This window comes from Pistacia vera, unplaced genomic scaffold (assembly GCF_008641045.1).
Source record: "Pistacia vera cultivar Batoury unplaced genomic scaffold, PisVer_v2 Contig570, whole genome shotgun sequence".
Classification (NCBI taxonomy): Eukaryota; Viridiplantae; Streptophyta; class Magnoliopsida; order Sapindales; family Anacardiaceae; genus Pistacia; species Pistacia vera.
The window spans coordinates 1181851-1202282 of NW_022196413.1; the positions used below are offsets into that span (position 1 = coordinate 1181851).

The 20432-nt window shown below is 37.5% G+C and overlaps 1 protein-coding gene across 1 annotated transcript; it reads right to left on the bottom strand.

Moving 5' to 3' along the window:
- Positions 1 to 105: 105 nt before the first annotated feature.
- Positions 106 to 18154, bottom strand: LOC116109013 (endoribonuclease Dicer homolog 1). The gene is made up of 20 exons (XM_031395268.1): positions 16424 to 18154; positions 16208 to 16321; positions 15091 to 15696; positions 14673 to 14904; positions 14080 to 14252; positions 13859 to 13981; positions 13615 to 13775; positions 13293 to 13526; positions 13016 to 13166; positions 12754 to 12936; positions 11038 to 11199; positions 10863 to 10958; positions 10124 to 10755; positions 9660 to 9760; positions 9378 to 9577; positions 8596 to 9290; positions 1515 to 1740; positions 1206 to 1370; positions 587 to 960; positions 106 to 494 (listed from the first exon to the last, which is right to left on the bottom strand). The coding sequence occupies exons 1-20, from the start codon at positions 17570 to 17572 to the stop codon at positions 317 to 319; spliced, it is 5955 nt and encodes a 1984-aa protein (XP_031251128.1). The 5' UTR covers positions 17573 to 18154; the 3' UTR covers positions 106 to 316.
- Positions 18155 to 20432: the final 2278 nt, after the last annotated feature.

Genomic DNA, 20432 nt, shown 5'->3' on the forward strand with positions numbered 1-20432 from the left:
GACTTAATAGAGAGTATCTTTTTCTTTTTTCAAAATATTCTATAGCTATGAATTATGATCATATTTCCGCACGTCGCTGCAAAACAGTGAATTTTTAATTTATGGTATAGGAACCATTTATGGTAGATTATCAATCCAAACTGGTGATGCAATTTGGGAACAACTCACAGTTGACAGAAGCTACATAAAGACTTTGCTGATGATAAACATAATAATTTAACATTAAAGCTTACAACTTTGAACTCCCTAGATTTCCTTAGACAATGATGAGCAAGAACGGGGTTGCAACAACAATCATCTTTTATGGCCATCAATATCATGAATACCATTTGTTGAGAAGTTCCAAAAGCAGAACAGCGGCAGAGTCCTTGGCCTTTTTGACACTTGGCATTGGCTCTCCTACACATTCATCTGTCCATCCCCTATCTGTTGTGTTCACACGAACAGAAAAGGTAAATCTCTTTGCATGTGCTGGCCCACCTTCACTCACACACCTACAACAACCAAGTTATCAGATAATGGTTCATCTTCATCTTCCTACCAATATTAATTACCAAACATACTATTACTAAACGTCGCTTCATACCTATAGAAGGGCATAGGCCAATTTCTACGCAAGCAGATATCATTCAAGGTTTGCCTGGTGAATGTTTGGCTGCCATTTTTCTTCTTCTTCCCGGTCTCATCACCATTCTCCTTAGCTTCAGCTGTTTCCTTCTGTTTCAAAACTGCAAGTGCATTCCTCGCAGCTAGTTTCTGTGCCATTTTCTTTTGTGGATTCTGAGCAACTCCAACCTGGACACCGTCAATGAAGACTTCCACAGTAGCCAAATTACCACTTCGAGTAGCTTTGTATTCCAAGCCTTCAGCTTGTTGCTGGCATCGCTCTTGTAGCTCCCTCACAGGATGCATTGGGAGTGTCTCTGGAGTGACCATGGGATGCAACAAAGGCCGGAAAGCCTGGGGAAACATAGAATTGGTAATTTATTAGATTAAATCTTCCTTTTCGAAACAAAGTGACAGATTGTTAAGGGGCAAAGTAGGGTCCTTCAATTTGCATATATAATTTTTTTTTCCCACAAGTAAACAAAGAAAGTTGTATTAGGGTAAAAAGAAGATCCAAAAGAATTGATAAACTATCCACAAAAAAGGACAAGTTGCCCTAATCCCCCAAAGAGAGCTCCAAGAAAATATATTAAACTAACCTTCCACACAACTGCAGTATCTCGTCCACTGTCAAGAAAAATTGCACCAGCAATAGATTCTACAATGTCACCAAGAACTTTAGGAGCTTTGCAATCTCCTAAACCGAAGGAGTTGAACCCTGGTTTTGACAATTCATCTTTAACTTCCTTCACAAAGTCCCGAATCTGAAGATAGAAATCAAGAAATGTACATTATGAGCACTTCCATAGCTCAAACACATAAGCACCGTAGCAAAGCTTTGAGTTAGAAAATTATGGTTATGCCATGTATCCATGTTCAAGCAAATTCAAAGGAAAGAGAGAGCAAACCTGTCTTTCAAGGGCACTAGACCCATGCCGAAGGTGTACATGGAGCTTATGCTTAACTGCAACACGAGCAAAGTTTTCATTGTTTACAGCTGCAGCTCGTAAGTCAGTCAAGCGACCCGGAGGTAGATCCGTGTACGAGAAAAACAAGTGCTTAGTGATTAGATGATCTAGGACAGCATCACCAACAAACTCCAATCGCTGGTAACACGATACTCCAGAAGATGGCCTGGAGGCATGAGTAATAGCCTCTACCAAGAGGCCCCGATCTTTAAACTTGATGTTCAAGGCACCTTCTAAGGCATCGAAATCAACACTCCTAAGTATGCTCTCTGGAATGTAGGATGGCCTTATTAGGCAGCCAATCTCTTCAGGATCAGATTCTACCTGAATCCCGATCCATGACATCAGGTGGTTAGCAGCATGCTTCCCACCTTCAACATAATAAACTCCAATCAAAGCTTCAACAACATCTGCCAATGTTTTGCTTGAGAGGACTCTATAAGAACTTGAGTCCCCCTCAATCTCTCCATCTTCCATTTCTTCATCTCCATACTCATCATGATGATGGCCAGTTTGTGGTTTATCCTCAGCAAGTGATTTCTCACGATCAAATAAGGAAGAGTCTCCATCCTTTGTATCCTCATCAAAGACAGGCAGCACCCCAGGAGCAGCCCATCTGGATGGTGCAAAGCGATCTGCTTGGATATATGACTGGAGTCCTTTATTCAGCGCATACTGATAAAGAACCAGGTTACTCACCATCTGTTGTCTCATCCTAGTGAGCTGACCCTCATGTTTCTGGGGATATTTAAGAAACAAAAATCGACTAACCACCCATTTCAGATAAGCATCCCCCAGAAGCTCAGCTCTTTCATAACAGAATGTCTCCTGGCATGAGGCTGCAGTCAAGGCTTCCAAGATCTGTACATAGAAGGGTACACATCAATTAAATATAAGAATCAATTAATTGACAACCGCTCAAGTTGGCCATTGCAATTATTTCTTTACCTTTGAAGCAGGGACTGGATAATTTATTATCTCCTTCAGTTGAACAGCAAGAAGCATACTCTCTACCCTCCTCATTATTGAAGGCAACCTCTGAGCACCTCGAACAAGTGATCCAGGAAGTGGATGAACGAAACAGAGCTCAGGAGGTAGAAAAACATAATATGTTTTATCAAGAGTCTCTTCCATTTCACCTTCTTGTCCTATACAAAAAAACTCCCCAATTTATAGGACTACAAAATAGTACTTGAGCAAACTAATATCAGAGGCAGGATGGCTTTTTACCTTCTGAGTGTTCAAAGCGAGGTGATAGGAGATTCTTACAGTATGAAACACCACGTCCTCTTATTAAAGGTTGTTGCTTATGTATTAACTCAACTCCATACCTGATAATCATAAATAGGAGAGTCAATAGCCCAACACACCCATTATTGTGCAAGAAGAAACAAAAAGCTTCCAATCTATGAGGATTTATGGACTACTGTCAATTAAAGATGTGGGGAACATAGCTTCATTTAAGCCCATATCTACCCCGACAGTAATTAACTATTTCTATCACATATTAAGATAAGTTTTTTCCTTCTTCAAGCACAACATCTGAGGTGCATTTAGGCCGTGCAGCACTTGTTTTAGCAACATGCAAGCCATAGACATGTTCAGCACAAAATATTTTAATTGAAAAAACCAATAAGAGAAAAAGGACAAAGTATCAAAAGACCAAAACAACAAAATGAAAATAGAAACAATACTTTTGCTTGTAGTAATCAGCATATGAACTGTACTCCAGAGGACCAAGATAGCCCTCTTTCCTCGGGAATGAGCTCTCTGCAGTCATCTCATAGCGGATTGACTCCACATAAAACCTTTTCCCTGAGTGAGCAGCCGTTACAATTCTCCCTACCAGAACTTCTGCATCGGCAAAGGAATCAGCCATCATCAATTTTCCTTTGACCATATCCACATTTTGCATTTGCATTTGCATTGTATCTCGATTAGGAACCAACCCAGAAGCTCTCACAATATCAAACTGTGCTACAGCTCCTCTGATACCATATGTAGGATGGGACACCTGTCCAAAAGCCATACCATGACGCAGCTTCCCAAATCCATACTCCCTTCTATCTCCACCAAGTGTTCTTTCATTCGTGCCAAGATAAACATCAGGTCGAGCTCTCTGAAGGGGATTGCTCCATGCATCTGTTTTAATTATTTTTTCGATCATATCCCAGTCAATCTCATCTAAAGGATCTACAGACTTATCGCTAACAATGGGGACAAACAAGTATGCCTTTGCGGGATCCCACGGAGTGGTGGAAGGTTCAACATCCACATCCAGTACAATGCTCATCAATCTTACATGAAATTTTTTAAGGGATGCCAGCTGCACAAGAGCCAATTTAGGAATTATACATGAGCACCAGAAGCAAGATCTTAAAGTAAAAGTAAATTGTAATCTAGTCATTAAAAAAATTTCAATCGACTATCAACCTGACTTTCAGTAACATCTATTAAACCCCTGAAGACAAGTGATGCCTCCGTGATCATGGCACGGGCGATAAATAGATCCATCGACATCGATAACACCTATTAACAACAAATGTGGTTAAAACAAATAAATTTAATTAATATCTATCTAGGCTGGCACTGAAATGAATTTGAATACCTCTGCATCCAGCTCATTGCTGAATACTACCGCAAATTCTGAAGCCTGAGTTAAGAAAGGATCTTTTGAAAAGCCTCTGTTCTCACATTTGACAGCATACATATACAAATGAAACAATTTGGAGTCACTGCAACCGTCTCTTCCAGATAAGATCCATTCTCCCTGGGGAAAGAAGTTTCAGTGCAAGTGAGCTAGATAAGAACCAACTTGTGACATGAAATCTCAACTTGTTAGTATCACAAGAGACATATTGCATGCCATATCTCTAATTTTTATAATAAGAGACATTAATCATACTATGCATAACAAGGAGGTTTAACCATAGTTGCTAGTATCATGAGAGAGAGAGGGAGAGAGCGAAGCATCACCTAAAGAAGTATATTTGCTATTAAGCAAATATGTACAAAAGTTACAGTTATGAATAAATCCTTGAACTCAAGACCTACCATATATCACACTTCACATCTACTCCAATTGACAATTATATAAGCAAAACAACATAAAGTCACAAGGTTACAGGTTTCAAATAATAGAAGAGAATCGCAATTGGAAAAGTTGAAGCACTTGTTTCCAATGATATTTTTGTAGAGGTCTATACTTGGATTTGTAATGGTAGACCTCTTGCCACTTCTGCTTTTAAAGTTCTCTTTTCTAAATAAAATATTTAACTAATTGGTTTGCCTGTAAGCCTAATTCCTAACAATGGACGTCCTCAATGGTAATTGTCAACAACCCCCCATAAAAAGGGAGCTGGAAGCTGTCTCCAGATGCCACTTTGTCACCAATGCTTTTACTATGTTTGGATCTCCCTTTACATTTATTAGCTCTAATAAAGGAACCAGTCCGCTAATCTCTACTCACTTCCAAATTTTTTTCTTTATTCGAAGTGTGTTCTCCCATTTTTCACAAGGTAGTCTTATTATTGGATTAGTAACTCTGTCCTGTACACAATTGCATTTTGGAATCTAAATGAAAATAATAATGCACACAAAACAAGCCATATAAGTAAGGCAGTTATGAAGTTTGAAAATGGAAATCATGCTTGAGAAACGAAAAACAAAAGTAAAAAGGTGGCAAAAATATTAACCCAAAAAAAAAAAAAGTTGAAGGACTTAATTTTATGTCACAGATAATGAAACAATGATTTTTTCTGACATTTTCCACGGAGAGGGTGATAGATTGTCACAAATACATCCTAAGTAAGTTCCATATACTTTCTACTTAGTTCTTTCAATTTTCAAACTGTGTCCCCTATATTATGGGTTTCAATGACAAGATACTATAAAGTTCATGATTCAGAAAAAAATAATAATAATAATTGAATCAACCAATGAGGAATCAATCTGTTTCTATGAAATTTAGCTCCCACAATCTCATGGCCAGTCATGAAACATAGACAAGACCACCAATGAAGATCATGTCCCACCCATAAAGAAGATGAAGAAGAAGCAAGAAGAAAATCCCATTTGAGATAAAACCACCAAAATAACAGATCAGCACAACTGCAGAAAACATTGAAGCGAGGAAGTTCCAGTACAAAAGTAATGCAACAGCACAAATCATCACGACTGTGTTTTGCACAAATGGAACATAATTGTACATGTTACCATATAACAAGTAATCCAGTCACCGAAAAATAAGATGATAGGTTTCCATTCTCTGATTTTCCATTAAAAAAGATAATAGAGTCAAAATCAGATTTCATTATTGACAAACCTGGAGTATATCAGCTACCCCTTCAGGATAGAACTCTCTATGCCTAGCAGTCCCAGGAAGTGGATCTCCTTCATCATTCTGATCTACCTTTTCTTGTTGTTCCCCACTTCCCTTGTCTGGCAAGAGCATGTCAGTAAATGCTCCCACCTCATGGAGTTTCTTGCAAGCAGCCAAACAAACAGCCTACACAAAATACCAATATTAACCCCATATTCTTCAATGAAACTTAAGCATGTATGATCAACATAACAGTATAGCATGCCTGTTGTGCCAGGCGCATTGAGCTGCAAACAGGACCCTCAAGCTTTTCAAATGGTGCATTACAAGGGAGTTGAAGCTTGCATGAATATTCAGTTGGACCTCCTGGCTTCTCATGCTTCTCCATAATAAATTCAGGACGAAGTATTGAATACCTGGGAGATAGATGCAAGCAATTGAGCTATAAATTTATATAATCCGTCAACAATCTGATGCAACCACTTGAGCAAAAATTTTATATAATCAGTCAATAATCTATCTACTATTCATAAGAATAATACCTGTCACTAGGCAGCTGAGAGCAGTAAAAATGGATGAGCCCAACAGCAGAATTTAAGCTCACAACAGCCCCAGTTGACTCCACCTGGTACACAGTACCTGGTACTGTGTCCACAGAAATTAACCTTGAAGTATCCTTAATGTGACTAAGATCAGTTCTCTCAATCGCTTCTTTTCTCAAGGTTTCCTCACTATTCCTGGCATTCCGTAAGAATGCAGCATGAGACAGATTTCCCCTGGAAATAAATAAGAGTTTTGAGCTCTTTCATATCCAAAACTAGTTGAAATAAAATTTCAGACAGAGACCAGATCCAATACAAGTACCTCTCCACCATCAAGATATAATCTGAACCAGGCTTTCTTGCACGACCCCTCGATTGAATGTATGCCAAGACAGTTTTTGCAAGGTCAAAACGTATAACAACATTGCATTGCCTAATATCAAGTCCTTCCTCAGCAACACTGGTGGCAACTAACAATGTCACCTACAAACCAAAGACAATCATACATTAGATGCATATGTGAATATCACAACTTCTTAAAAATTTGACACAGCATTTAGTCATACACGGCCATCACGGAATTTCGCTATTGTGTCCTGCATTTGGCATGTCCGCATTTCCTGACTATTGTTGTGCCCAATCAAGCTTGCACACCTAACAAAACCCAGAGATGGAAGCTCCAAAAAAACCTGTGAAATTGGCAATTCATAAGTATTATTATGTGGAATTTAAGAAGAATCACACTGGTAAAGAGAAACAAAACCATACTTAAGGAATATATTTTAACCTTGGGAAGAACTAAAGCAGCCACAACTCTCTCAACAAAGATGATTGCCCGAAAATCCTCTGTGTGCTGATACTTGAGAAGTATTTTGATCAGTGACTGCACCTTAGGGGTCACCTTTCCATCAGCTACAGCAGCTCCTATTACCACATCCACATGCTCTCCGCCAGAGACAACTACATGATTGCAAGTAGAGCAGCTTAGAAGATATTTTTCAACATTTTTCATCACAGTCAATACCTATATTAAGAATAATCTAAGGAAGCAAGAGCTCAACATTAAAAGAAGACTGTTATAGCAAGTTGGTTGCTCACTTAAGTGACGCCGGGAACTTATTCAAGTTCAGCCAGGCTCCAAGCCAACAATAAAAAACTTTTGAGCATCAGATATCTATCCCAGATAGTTAACACATCATTATCGGCATCAGTCATTGCTGAATACTACCGCAAATTTGAAGCCTGGTTAAGAAAGGATCTTTTGAAAAGCCTCTGTTCTCACATTTGACAGCATACATATACAAATGAACATTTGGAGTCACTGCAACCACTCTCTTCCAGATAAGATCCATTCTCCCTGGGGAAAGAAGTTTCAGTACAAGTGAGCTAGATAAGAACCAACTTGTGACATGAAATCTCAACTTGTTAGTATCACAAGAGACATATTGCATGCCATATCTCTAATTTTTATAATAAGAGACATTAATCATACTATGCATAACAAGGAGGTTTAACCATAGTTGCTAGTATCATGAGAGAGAGAGGGAGAGAGCGAAGCATCACCTAAAGAGTATATTTGCTATTAAGCAAATATGTACAAAAGTTACAGTTATGAATAAATCCTTGAACTCAAGACCTACATATATCACACTTCACATCTACTCCAATTGACAATTATATAAGCAAAACAACATAAAGTCACAAGGTTACAGGTTTCAATAATAGAGAGAATCGCAATTGGAAAAGTTGAGCAACTTGTCCAATGATATTTTTGTAGAGGTCTATACTTGGATTTGTAATGGTAGACCTCTTGCCACTTCTGCTTTTAAAGTTCTCTTTCTAAATAAATATACTAATGGTTTGCCTGTAAGCCTAATTCCTAACAATGGACGTCCTCAATGGTAATTGTCAAACCCCCCATAAAAAGGGAGTGGAAGCTGTCTCCAGATGCCACTTGTTACCAATGCTTTTACTAGTTTGGATCTCTTTACATTTATTAGCTCTAACAAAGGCACCAGCCGCTAATCTCATCACTTCCAAATTTTTTCTTTATTCGAAGTGTGTTCTCCCATTTTTCACAAGGTAGTCTTATATTGGATTAGTAACTCTGTCCTGTACACAATTGCATTGCTGGTAACATGATACTCCAGAAGATGGCCGGGAGGCATGAGTAATAGCCTCTACCAAGAGGCCCCGATCTTTAAACTTGATGTTCAAGGCACCTTCTAAGGCATCGAAATCAACACTCCTAAGTATGCTCTCTGGAATGTAGGATGGCCTTATTAGGCAGCCAATCTCTTCAGGATCAGATTCTACCTGAATCCCGATCCATGACATCAGGTGGTTAGCAGCATGCTTCCCACCTTCAACATAATAAACTCCAATCAAAGCTTCAACAACATCTGCCAATGTTTTGCTTGAGAGGACTCTATAAGAACTTGAGTCCCCCTCAATCTCTCCATCTTCCATTTCTTCATCTCCATACTCATCATGATGATGGCCAGTTTGTGGTTTATCCTCAGCAAGTGATTTCTCACGATCAAATAAGGAAGAGTCTCCATCCTTTGTATCCTCATCAAAGACAGGCAGCACCCCAGGAGCAGCCCATCTGGATGGTGCAAAGCGATCTGCTTGGATATATGACTGGAGTCCTTTATTCAGCGCATACTGATAAAGAACCAGGTTACTCACCATCTGTTGTCTCATCCTAGTGAGCTGACCCTCATGTTTCTGGGGATATTTAAGAAACAAAAATCGACTAACCACCCATTTCAGATAAGCATCCCCCAGAAGCTCAGCTCTTTCATAACAGAATGTCTCCTGGCATGAGGCTGCAGTCAAGGCTTCCAAGATCTGTACATAGAAGGGTACACATCAATTAAATATAAGAATCAATTAATTGACAACCGCTCAAGTTGGCCATTGCAATTATTTCTTTACCTTTGAAGCAGGGACTGGATAATTTATTATCTCCTTCAGTTGAACAGCAAGAAGCATACTCTCTACCCTCCTCATTATTGAAGGCAACCTCTGAGCACCTCGAACAAGTGATCCAGGAAGTGGATGAACGAAACAGAGCTCAGGAGGTAGAAAAACATAATATGTTTTATCAAGAGTCTCTTCCATTTCACCTTCTTGTCCTATACAAAAAAACTCCCCAATTTATAGGACTACAAAATAGTACTTGAGCAAACTAATATCAGAGGCAGGATGGCTTTTTACCTTCTGAGTGTTCAAAGCGAGGTGATAGGAGATTCTTACAGTATGAAACACCACGTCCTCTTATTAAAGGTTGTTGCTTATGTATTAACTCAACTCCATACCTGATAATCATAAATAGGAGAGTCAATAGCCCAACACACCCATTATTGTGCAAGAAGAAACAAAAAGCTTCCAATCTATGAGGATTTATGGACTACTGTCAATTAAAGATGTGGGGAACATAGCTTCATTTAAGCCCATATCTACCCCGACAGTAATTAACTATTTCTATCACATATTAAGATAAGTTTTTTCCTTCTTCAAGCACAACATCTGAGGTGCATTTAGGCCGTGCAGCACTTGTTTTAGCAACATGCAAGCCATAGACATGTTCAGCACAAAATATTTTAATTGAAAAAACCAATAAGAGAAAAAGGACAAAGTATCAAAAGACCAAAACAACAAAATGAAAATAGAAACAATACTTTTGCTTGTAGTAATCAGCATATGAACTGTACTCCAGAGGACCAAGATAGCCCTCTTTCCTCGGGAATGAGCTCTCTGCAGTCATCTCATAGCGGATTGACTCCACATAAAACCTTTTCCCTGAGTGAGCAGCCGTTACAATTCTCCCTACCAGAACTTCTGCATCGGCAAAGGAATCAGCCATCATCAATTTTCCTTTGACCATATCCACATTTTGCATTTGCATTTGCATTGTATCTCGATTAGGAACCAACCCAGAAGCTCTCACAATATCAAACTGTGCTACAGCTCCTCTGATACCATATGTAGGATGGGACACCTGTCCAAAAGCCATACCATGACGCAGCTTCCCAAATCCATACTCCCTTCTATCTCCACCAAGTGTTCTTTCATTCGTGCCAAGATAAACATCAGGTCGAGCTCTCTGAAGGGGATTGCTCCATGCATCTGTTTTAATTATTTTTTCGATCATATCCCAGTCAATCTCATCTAAAGGATCTACAGACTTATCGCTAACAATGGGGACAAACAAGTATGCCTTTGCGGGATCCCACGGAGTGGTGGAAGGTTCAACATCCACATCCAGTACAATGCTCATCAATCTTACATGAAATTTTTTAAGGGATGCCAGCTGCACAAGAGCCAATTTAGGAATTATACATGAGCACCAGAAGCAAGATCTTAAAGTAAAAGTAAATTGTAATCTAGTCATTAAAAAAATTTCAATCGACTATCAACCTGACTTTCAGTAACATCTATTAAACCCCTGAAGACAAGTGATGCCTCCGTGATCATGGCACGGGCGATAAATAGATCCATCGACATCGATAACACCTATTAACAACAAATGTGGTTAAAACAAATAAATTTAATTAATATCTATCTAGGCTGGCACTGAAATGAATTTGAATACCTCTGCATCCAGCTCATTGCTGAATACTACCGCAAATTCTGAAGCCTGAGTTAAGAAAGGATCTTTTGAAAAGCCTCTGTTCTCACATTTGACAGCATACATATACAAATGAAACAATTTGGAGTCACTGCAACCGTCTCTTCCAGATAAGATCCATTCTCCCTGGGGAAAGAAGTTTCAGTGCAAGTGAGCTAGATAAGAACCAACTTGTGACATGAAATCTCAACTTGTTAGTATCACAAGAGACATATTGCATGCCATATCTCTAATTTTTATAATAAGAGACATTAATCATACTATGCATAACAAGGAGGTTTAACCATAGTTGCTAGTATCATGAGAGAGAGAGGGAGAGAGCGAAGCATCACCTAAAGAAGTATATTTGCTATTAAGCAAATATGTACAAAAGTTACAGTTATGAATAAATCCTTGAACTCAAGACCTACCATATATCACACTTCACATCTACTCCAATTGACAATTATATAAGCAAAACAACATAAAGTCACAAGGTTACAGGTTTCAAATAATAGAAGAGAATCGCAATTGGAAAAGTTGAAGCACTTGTTTCCAATGATATTTTTGTAGAGGTCTATACTTGGATTTGTAATGGTAGACCTCTTGCCACTTCTGCTTTTAAAGTTCTCTTTTCTAAATAAAATATTTAACTAATTGGTTTGCCTGTAAGCCTAATTCCTAACAATGGACGTCCTCAATGGTAATTGTCAACAACCCCCCATAAAAAGGGAGCTGGAAGCTGTCTCCAGATGCCACTTTGTCACCAATGCTTTTACTATGTTTGGATCTCCCTTTACATTTATTAGCTCTAATAAAGGAACCAGTCCGCTAATCTCTACTCACTTCCAAATTTTTTTCTTTATTCGAAGTGTGTTCTCCCATTTTTCACAAGGTAGTCTTATTATTGGATTAGTAACTCTGTCCTGTACACAATTGCATTTTGGAATCTAAATGAAAATAATAATGCACACAAAACAAGCCATATAAGTAAGGCAGTTATGAAGTTTGAAAATGGAAATCATGCTTGAGAAACGAAAAACAAAAGTAAAAAGGTGGCAAAAATATTAACCCAAAAAAAAAAAAAGTTGAAGGACTTAATTTTATGTCACAGATAATGAAACAATGATTTTTTCTGACATTTTCCACGGAGAGGGTGATAGATTGTCACAAATACATCCTAAGTAAGTTCCATATACTTTCTACTTAGTTCTTTCAATTTTCAAACTGTGTCCCCTATATTATGGGTTTCAATGACAAGATACTATAAAGTTCATGATTCAGAAAAAAATAATAATAATAATTGAATCAACCAATGAGGAATCAATCTGTTTCTATGAAATTTAGCTCCCACAATCTCATGGCCAGTCATGAAACATAGACAAGACCACCAATGAAGATCATGTCCCACCCATAAAGAAGATGAAGAAGAAGCAAGAAGAAAATCCCATTTGAGATAAAACCACCAAAATAACAGATCAGCACAACTGCAGAAAACATTGAAGCGAGGAAGTTCCAGTACAAAAGTAATGCAACAGCACAAATCATCATGGCTGTGTTTTGCACAAATGGAACATAATTGTACATGTTACCATATAACAAGTAATCCAGTCACCGAAAAATAAGATAATAGGTTTCCATTCTCTGATTTTCCATTAAAAAAGATAATAGAGTCAAAATCAGATTTCATTATTGACAAACCTGGAGTATATCAGCTACCCCTTCAGGATAGAACTCTCTATGCCTAGCAGTCCCAGGAAGTGGATCTCCTTCATCATTCTGATCTACCTTTTCTTGTTGTTCCCCACTTCCCTTGTCTGGCAAGAGCATGTCAGTAAATGCTCCCACCTCATGGAGTTTCTTGCAAGCAGCCAAACAAACAGCCTACACAAAATACCAATATTAACCCCATATTCTTCAATGAAACTTAAGCATGTATGATCAACATAACAGTATAGCATGCCTGTTGTGCCAGGCGCATTGAGCTGCAAACAGGACCCTCAAGCTTTTCAAATGGTGCATTACAAGGGAGTTGAAGCTTGCATGAATATTCAGTTGGACCTCCTGGCTTCTCATGCTTCTCCATAATAAATTCAGGACGAAGTATTGAATACCTAGGAGATAGATGCAAGCAATTGAGCTATAAATTTATATAATCCGTCAACAATCTGATGCAACCACTTGAGCAAAAATTTTATATAATCAGTCAATAATCTATCTACTATTCATAAGAATAATACCTGTCACTAGGCAGCTGAGAGCAGTAAAAATGGATGAGCCCAACAGCAGAATTTAAGCTCACAACAGCCCCAGTTGACTCCACCTGGTACACAGTACCTGGTACTGTGTCCACAGAAATTAACCTAGAAGTATCCTTAATGTGACTAAGATCAGTTCTCTCAATCGCTTCTTTTCTCAAGGTTTCCTCACTATTCCTAGCATTCCGTAAGAATGCAGCATGAGACAGATTTCCCCTGGAAATAAATAAGAGTTTTGAGATCTTTCATATCCAAAACTAGTTGAAATAAAATTTCAGACAGAGACCAGATCCAATACAAGTACCTCTCCACCATCAAGATATAATCTGAACCAGGCTTTCTTGCACGACCCCTCGATTGAATGTATGCCAAGACAGTTTTTGCAAGGTCAAAACGTATAACAACATTGCATTGCCTAATATCAAGTCCTTCCTCAGCAACACTGGTGGCAACTAACAATGTCACCTACAAACCAAAGACAATCATACATTAGATGCATATGTGAATATCACAACTTCTTAAAAATTTGACACAGCATTTAGTCATACACGGCCATCACGGAATTTCGCTATTGTGTCCTGCATTTGGCATGTCCGCATTTCCTGACTATTGTTGTGCCCAATCAAGCTGGCACACCTAACAAAACCCAGAGATGGAAGCTCCAAAAAAACCTGTGAAATTGGCAATTCATAAGTATTATTATGTGGAATTTAAGAAGAATCACACTGGTAAAGAGAAACAAAACCATACTTAAGGAATATATTTTAACCTTGGGAAGAACTAAAGCAGCCACAACTCTCTCAACAAAGATGATTGCCCGAAAATCCTCTGTGTGCTGATACTTGAGAAGTATTTTGATCAGTGACTGCACCTTAGGGGTCACCTTTCCATCAGCTACAGCAGCTCCTATTACCACATCCACATGCTCTCCGCCAGAGACAACTACATGATTGCAAGTAGAGCAGCTTAGAAGATATTTTTCAACATTTTTCATCACAGTCAATACCTATATTAAGAATAATCTAAGGAAGCAAGAGCTCAACATTAAAAGAAGACTGTTATAGCAAGTTGGTTGCTCACTTAAGTGACGCCGGGAACTTATTCAAGTTCAGCCAGGCTCCAAGCCAACAATAAAAAACTTTTGAGCATCAGATATCTATCCCAGATAGTTAACACATCATTATCATTACTTTGATTTTTTGACATGCCCAATCCAAAATTCCAAATTATCATATTTTCTTTATCGTCCAGAAAATCAATCTTGAATCTACAAATGAAAGCCACGAATAACTCTCAAATATATCAAGGCAACTCTTTAAGTTTCTTATCACTAATAGAACAAGAATGAAAAACTATACCCACCATGGCTGTCAGGAAGCTCTCCCTCCTCGATCTCATCAACATTGGTGCCATCTTGAACAATGCCATTATCCGAGTTTGCAACTTTTGCATCCTTATCAGAAACAGCACCCTCTAGTAATTCACATTGCAAAAGAGACACAACTTTACTCAGGTAGGATTCTTGAAATTTGACATCAAGTTGGTAGTTTGCCCTCTCATCATTCTGTAAAGCAGTCAAAAAAGATTGTGCTACCTGCACAATAAATCAACGCAAATCATTCCACTTGCATCAGAGTTCAGGGGTCTGGTTTAAATTTCAGTAGTTGAGATAACAGGAAAAACAGTTTGTTCTTTCTTTTTTTTGGGAGGCAGAATACTCTACAAAAAGTTCTATTGTAGACCCAGACAGATAAAATAAATAGCCTTAATTGTAAGATACCTTGTAAGCACACCACTGACCAAGTTCACCAAGGGCATAATTTATAGCTCTCAACTTTTGTATTAAATTAGCAGCCCCATCACTTTCTGTTCTTTCAGACACACCATAAACCTGGCGCAGCTCTTCCTTGGCCCCAGCATCTCTAGCTCCCATAAATTGCCACTTACTTCTTCTAGAGCTTGATTGTGCAGCTTCTTCAACAGCCACTTCCATTTGTTTTATTTGTTCATGAAGGGACCATAAGCTGGCTGCTTTATCATACTCCACCACAACTTCAGAGGGCATTGGCACATGTTTTTCCAGCTCCTTACGGTCTTTTATTGTACAAACTACAGAATCTAGTTTACTTTCAAGATTACGAATCTTTATTGCACAGTCCACTTGACTTGAAACACCTTTCAAGTTAACAGGAGAAGCAGTCATTCCAAAAACAGATGGTCTCTTCTCCTTAACCGTTGTATGATAGAATTCAGACATCACTAAAGAATATGGGTGTTTCTTCACAGCATGATGACACTCATCCAGAATAAGAAGATTAATTGCTTCCATTTTAATTATACTGTGTCTCAAAATGTTCAATAGAATTTGAGCAGTCATCACTAAAACCTGCAGCAAAATAGCATCAGTAAATTAATAAACAGAAACTACTCTGTCAAATTCAACACATTAGTTCCTCAATAGTACTCCAAAATCTTCCCATTCCAGACTACAATCTCAAAATAATAATAATATGAACCAAAAAAGAAAAACATAGGAACTCCAACTGAAATGCCATCTTCAGTAATTAACAAAAGCTAAAAACTCAAATAAATAGCTTCTAGGTACATAATACAAAACTGTAAGTATAATAACTAGAAATGCAAGGATACGGTAAAAATGAAATATACCTGCCAACTTTAACAAACTTATACACCAATTGTTTTTTAAATTCAGGCGTTACGTAAAATCAAATAAAGTTAACCACCTAAGTATATTAAGTTGGCATAATGATTACTGATGACAAACAGACAGCTTTATTTAACAGCAGAAAGAAAACACATTAAAACCAAAAAAAACCAAAAAATATTAAAAGTTACAGTAAAATCAGTAGTTCCCAAGAACAGAGTTAAAAGGCTACCTGTTTCGATTCAAACTCACGCTGCCACCTTTGAGCATCCCAGAAATCTTGACCCATTTCACCACAATAATGTCCCACTACATAACCAGTTCGCTCTCGAATAACTTCAGCTTGCTGAATTAGACAAGCACAATAATAACTTCAGCTTTACTGTCAATTGAAACAATAATTAAGCTATACTCTGAAACAGAAAATGGTCTCTATAACATGCACTACCTGATATACAAGTGGAACTTTAGGAACCAAAAATACAGCAAGCATTTTCTTGTTTTGCCCTTGCAAATCGTTGCAAACACTTTTAATAAGAAGAACAGCAATGAGAGTCTTGCCTGCCCCCGTCTCAAGAAAAGCTATTGTATTTTTCTTCTTAGCCTGCTCAAGAACATCCAACTGATATTTGCGAACTTTCTCCTCTGGAATTTTATCCTTAGCCTCAGATTTCTTCTCCACCTTCCCATTGCATTCCTGGTTTACCCCATTGGTTTCCTTCCCTTCTTTATTATTATGAACAGCTTCCCAAGTGCCTACTCGAAAAACCATCTCATTGGACCCCAACCTATCCCTCTCCCAATAACCCCTTGATTCTCTATCCCTCCAATCCCTATCTCTTCCATCTCTCCGACTGCTACCAGTATAATGTTCTCTTCTCCTCATATGATCCCTATCTCTTTTATCAACCTCTTCCCAATCACGTGGCCTCTTCCTACTAGAGCCCCTCTCCCTATCCCTAGAACAGTATTGCCCTCTATTAGAATACTGTCTCTCAATCTTGCAACAACTAACTCGAGGCCTTTTACTGAACCTATCTTCACTATCAAAATCACGACCCCTCAATGCCTCACGACCACTGTTCTTTTCATTATTTCTGTGCACTCCATTCTCCTTGATACAATGATCCAACAACCCATTCTCTCCTTTACCGTTAACTAAGTTATTGTTCCCGTTATCACAATTCTCCGGCTTCCCATTTCTTTCAAGAATATCTTTATCACTACCATCATTAGACAGTAAAACCAAGCCCTGACCTTGGTTCTTACCATCCACGGATGACTCATTTAGAGACCAACCCTTACTATTATTAGAATCTTGAAATCCATTGTTTTCTATGCTATGATTATCGTTTGTAGGTAGGCCACCACCATTCTTAATACTATCAAGAATGTGGTCAATTCCTCCAAAAAAATCATTACTAAGACTATCTTGATTTGAAGTATTATCAACTGAATCTTGAGGAATTGAAGAATCAAAATCAACAAAATCGTCAATTAGGTCACAAGAAATATCCTCACAAGCATCTAACCAGTAAGATGACTGATTGGGTTCACCACCGTCAACCGTCGCAGAAACCCTAATTTCCTCCTCCATCTTTTAAATTAAAAATTATTATAGTATAAATAAAATACACTCCAATATAAAGAATACCATACACCACACGCACAAAAAAATTACAAAATCTGGAAGAATAAACAAAAGAAAGAAAAAAAAAAAAAAGTATAATCAGAAACAGAAAGGATAAATAAATAAAGTAAAAAGGATCTTCGATTGTGAAGAGAAAGAACCAGGAATGAGAGAATGAGGGAGTGAGTTTACAGATTAGGGTGGATAGACCGTACGAAACACGCAAAATAGTTATGAGGGTGGGGATTTATACCAGAATAATAATGACAATAATAAAATAAACCACCCGTAAACTTTCTTTGTGTGTGATTCTTTCAGATTCCACGGTCTATCAACGCCTATTCTGCCACTCTCTCTCTCCCTGCTTTTCCTTTGACCTTTGAACCGAAAGCCAAACCCCCAAACCCAGTCCTAGCCTTCTCTCTTTTCTTTTATGTGATTTTGCCTGTTGCTTGCTGGGTTTATTTTTTAGCTCTCCCACTGTTAAGAGAGAGAGAGAGAGAGAGAGCAGGGACTATTTCTTTCGTTTTTCTTTTCTACTCCACTATTAAGGCGGAGATATTTTTTTCTACTTCCTTTTTTGTACTCTTTAGACAAGGAAAGTTCGATCAACTAATTAAGTCGGCTTCGTAACAGTAACAGTAACAGTTTTACCTTTAAGTTTAAACTGGTTAGAAATAAGAAGGCGGGGTTTTGACTTTTGTAACTACCAATAATGGACTGCGAGACTGCGATATGGCGAAAAATAATTGAGGAGAACAATGTGTAACATTTTAACGGCGTCGTTTGCTAGTTGTGATAGGTTTTAGAAGAGTGTAACGTGAAAGATATTAATAAATTAATAATATGTATTCATGTCATGATGAAAATTTTGAGTCTTACTATAGTAATAAAGACTATCTTTTTAAGGGACATAGGGTTGACACGTGGTGGTGGAATATAGAGTACAAGAGAGAAAAAGGTACAACTAGTCGAAAGGTCAAAGTGATTGAGCGTTGTGAGCCGTTTGATTTATTCTGGATGAGATATAAAAGGAGGGAATTATTCCCTAGATCAGGCTGAATATTAAGTACGATTGCATATGAATTGGTTTTTTTTTTTTTGAGTTTCAGGCTGCTGATTAACTGCGGTACATCGTGACTAACCAAACCCTATGGTTTTTGTTCAACTAAAACAAACATTCATTCAGAAAATTGTTCCTTAAAAGAATGATATGAATATCATATTCATATATAATTCATGAAATGAATATATACTTAATTATTAGTAGAAGTATTTTAATTAATTCACCCAATATATAAGTAAATATGATAACATATAATAAGAGAAAGATATTTTCCTTATCTATGTTTGTATTTGACAAATAGACAGAATAATTCATAAAATATATTAAACAAAATAATAATAGACGGAAAAAAGGCATCCCAATTCCATGGAATAATCCATTCCTAAAAGGCTGATTCACAAATTAGTGGATGCCAATGCCATATGCCTCAGTTAAGACCAGTCGTTGTAATATTTGAAGCATTAAGAGGAGTTTTGAATGTTATTGGTTTTAATTAACATTAGGTGGTCTGATGGTAAAAAAACAAAAAAGGTTATATGAGCTCTTCAGGGGTGTTTGTCTAAGCTTATAAGCTGGTCAAACTTGTTTATAAGCTCTAAAATTAAGCTGACCTGTTTGTTTATAATTTTTTTGAGTTTATAAGCTAAAAAAAATAAGTTGGGAGGGAGGTACTTTTTTTTTTTTTGCTTATAAGCTAGTTTGACCAAGTATATTACCACATTATCCTTGTTTAATTTTAAAATTTCATAGTATGCATTTGTTTAATGTAGTACCTTTTTTAGTAATTTTATAATAAAATATACTTATAAGCCACATTTTACCAAACACGTCAATTACTTATCAGTTACTTATAAGTACTTTAACCAAACACGTAATTGCTTAAAATTTCAAAAGCTTATAAGTTAATTTTAGTTTATAAGCTAATTTTCATAAGCTCAGACAAACACTCCCTCAGTATCTCTAGGTACTACCAGAGGGGTAATTGTGACTCTTATCTTACCAACAATTCTAAAGCATTGAAATATTAGTTAAAGAACGTACAAACTAATCAAGACACCCGGTGATAAAAATAAAAATGTTATTGGTTTTACATAAAAGTTGGGCATTAATTAATTATCAAGTTGGAAGGAGTGAAGGAAGACCAAGACTGAAAGAGGCAATTTCTAAGCAAAACAAGGTTGTTGACTTCGGTCGTTTTTATAAGAGTCACAGGTTTATACAAATGTTGGAACCAACGGGGCTATTTTAGTCAAGCCAGTTGATGTTAAAGTGTTGCTTATTGGGCCCTGATGAGAACGAAGTGTATGAAAGAGAAGTATCATCTTTATTTGTTGACATTTTGACAACGCTAACAAATGAAAGCACCAAACACATATTATTCACAGGACTAATCTTTCATATTTCAAAACTATTGGCTATTTCATGATGCTGGTGACAGGAAACACTCACACTCATCATCAAAGATTAGTTTATGGTCAATACGTGTGAAAAATAAAATTCATGCGCTCTGTATGAACTAACTACAACATTTGTAAAAGAAAATACTGACTCTCTGACATTCTCAAGTGGACAAGGTCCTGGATCAGGCAAATTGGGTTGTATACAAATGGGCTCCCATTCGGTCTTTAAAAAATGGGCCACACTTTCTAAATGACCACACCCATCTTCTATCTAGACCGACAAACAAAAGCTGACCATAACAAACGAGATGTTAAGTTGAAAGGAACCGGAAGGCAGGTGTTGTAGGAGTATATTGGTGAT

What these genes read in the sequence shown, in the direction of transcription:
- LOC116109013 (XM_031395268.1), bottom strand. Translation starts at nt 17,572, where the DNA reads ATGGAGGAGGAAATTAGGGTTTCTGCGACGGTTGACGGTGGTGAACCC. An exon ending in AAGTTCCACTTGTATATCAG is followed by an intron (nt 16,322 to 16,423) that starts GTAGTGCATGTT and finishes TGTCTAATTCAG; the next exon opens with CAAGCTGAAGTTATTCGAGA. An exon ending in ATCCAGTCCCTGCTTCAAAG is followed by an intron (nt 9,291 to 9,377) that starts GTAAAGAAATAA and finishes TTCTATGTACAG; the next exon opens with ATCTTGGAAGCCTTGACTGC.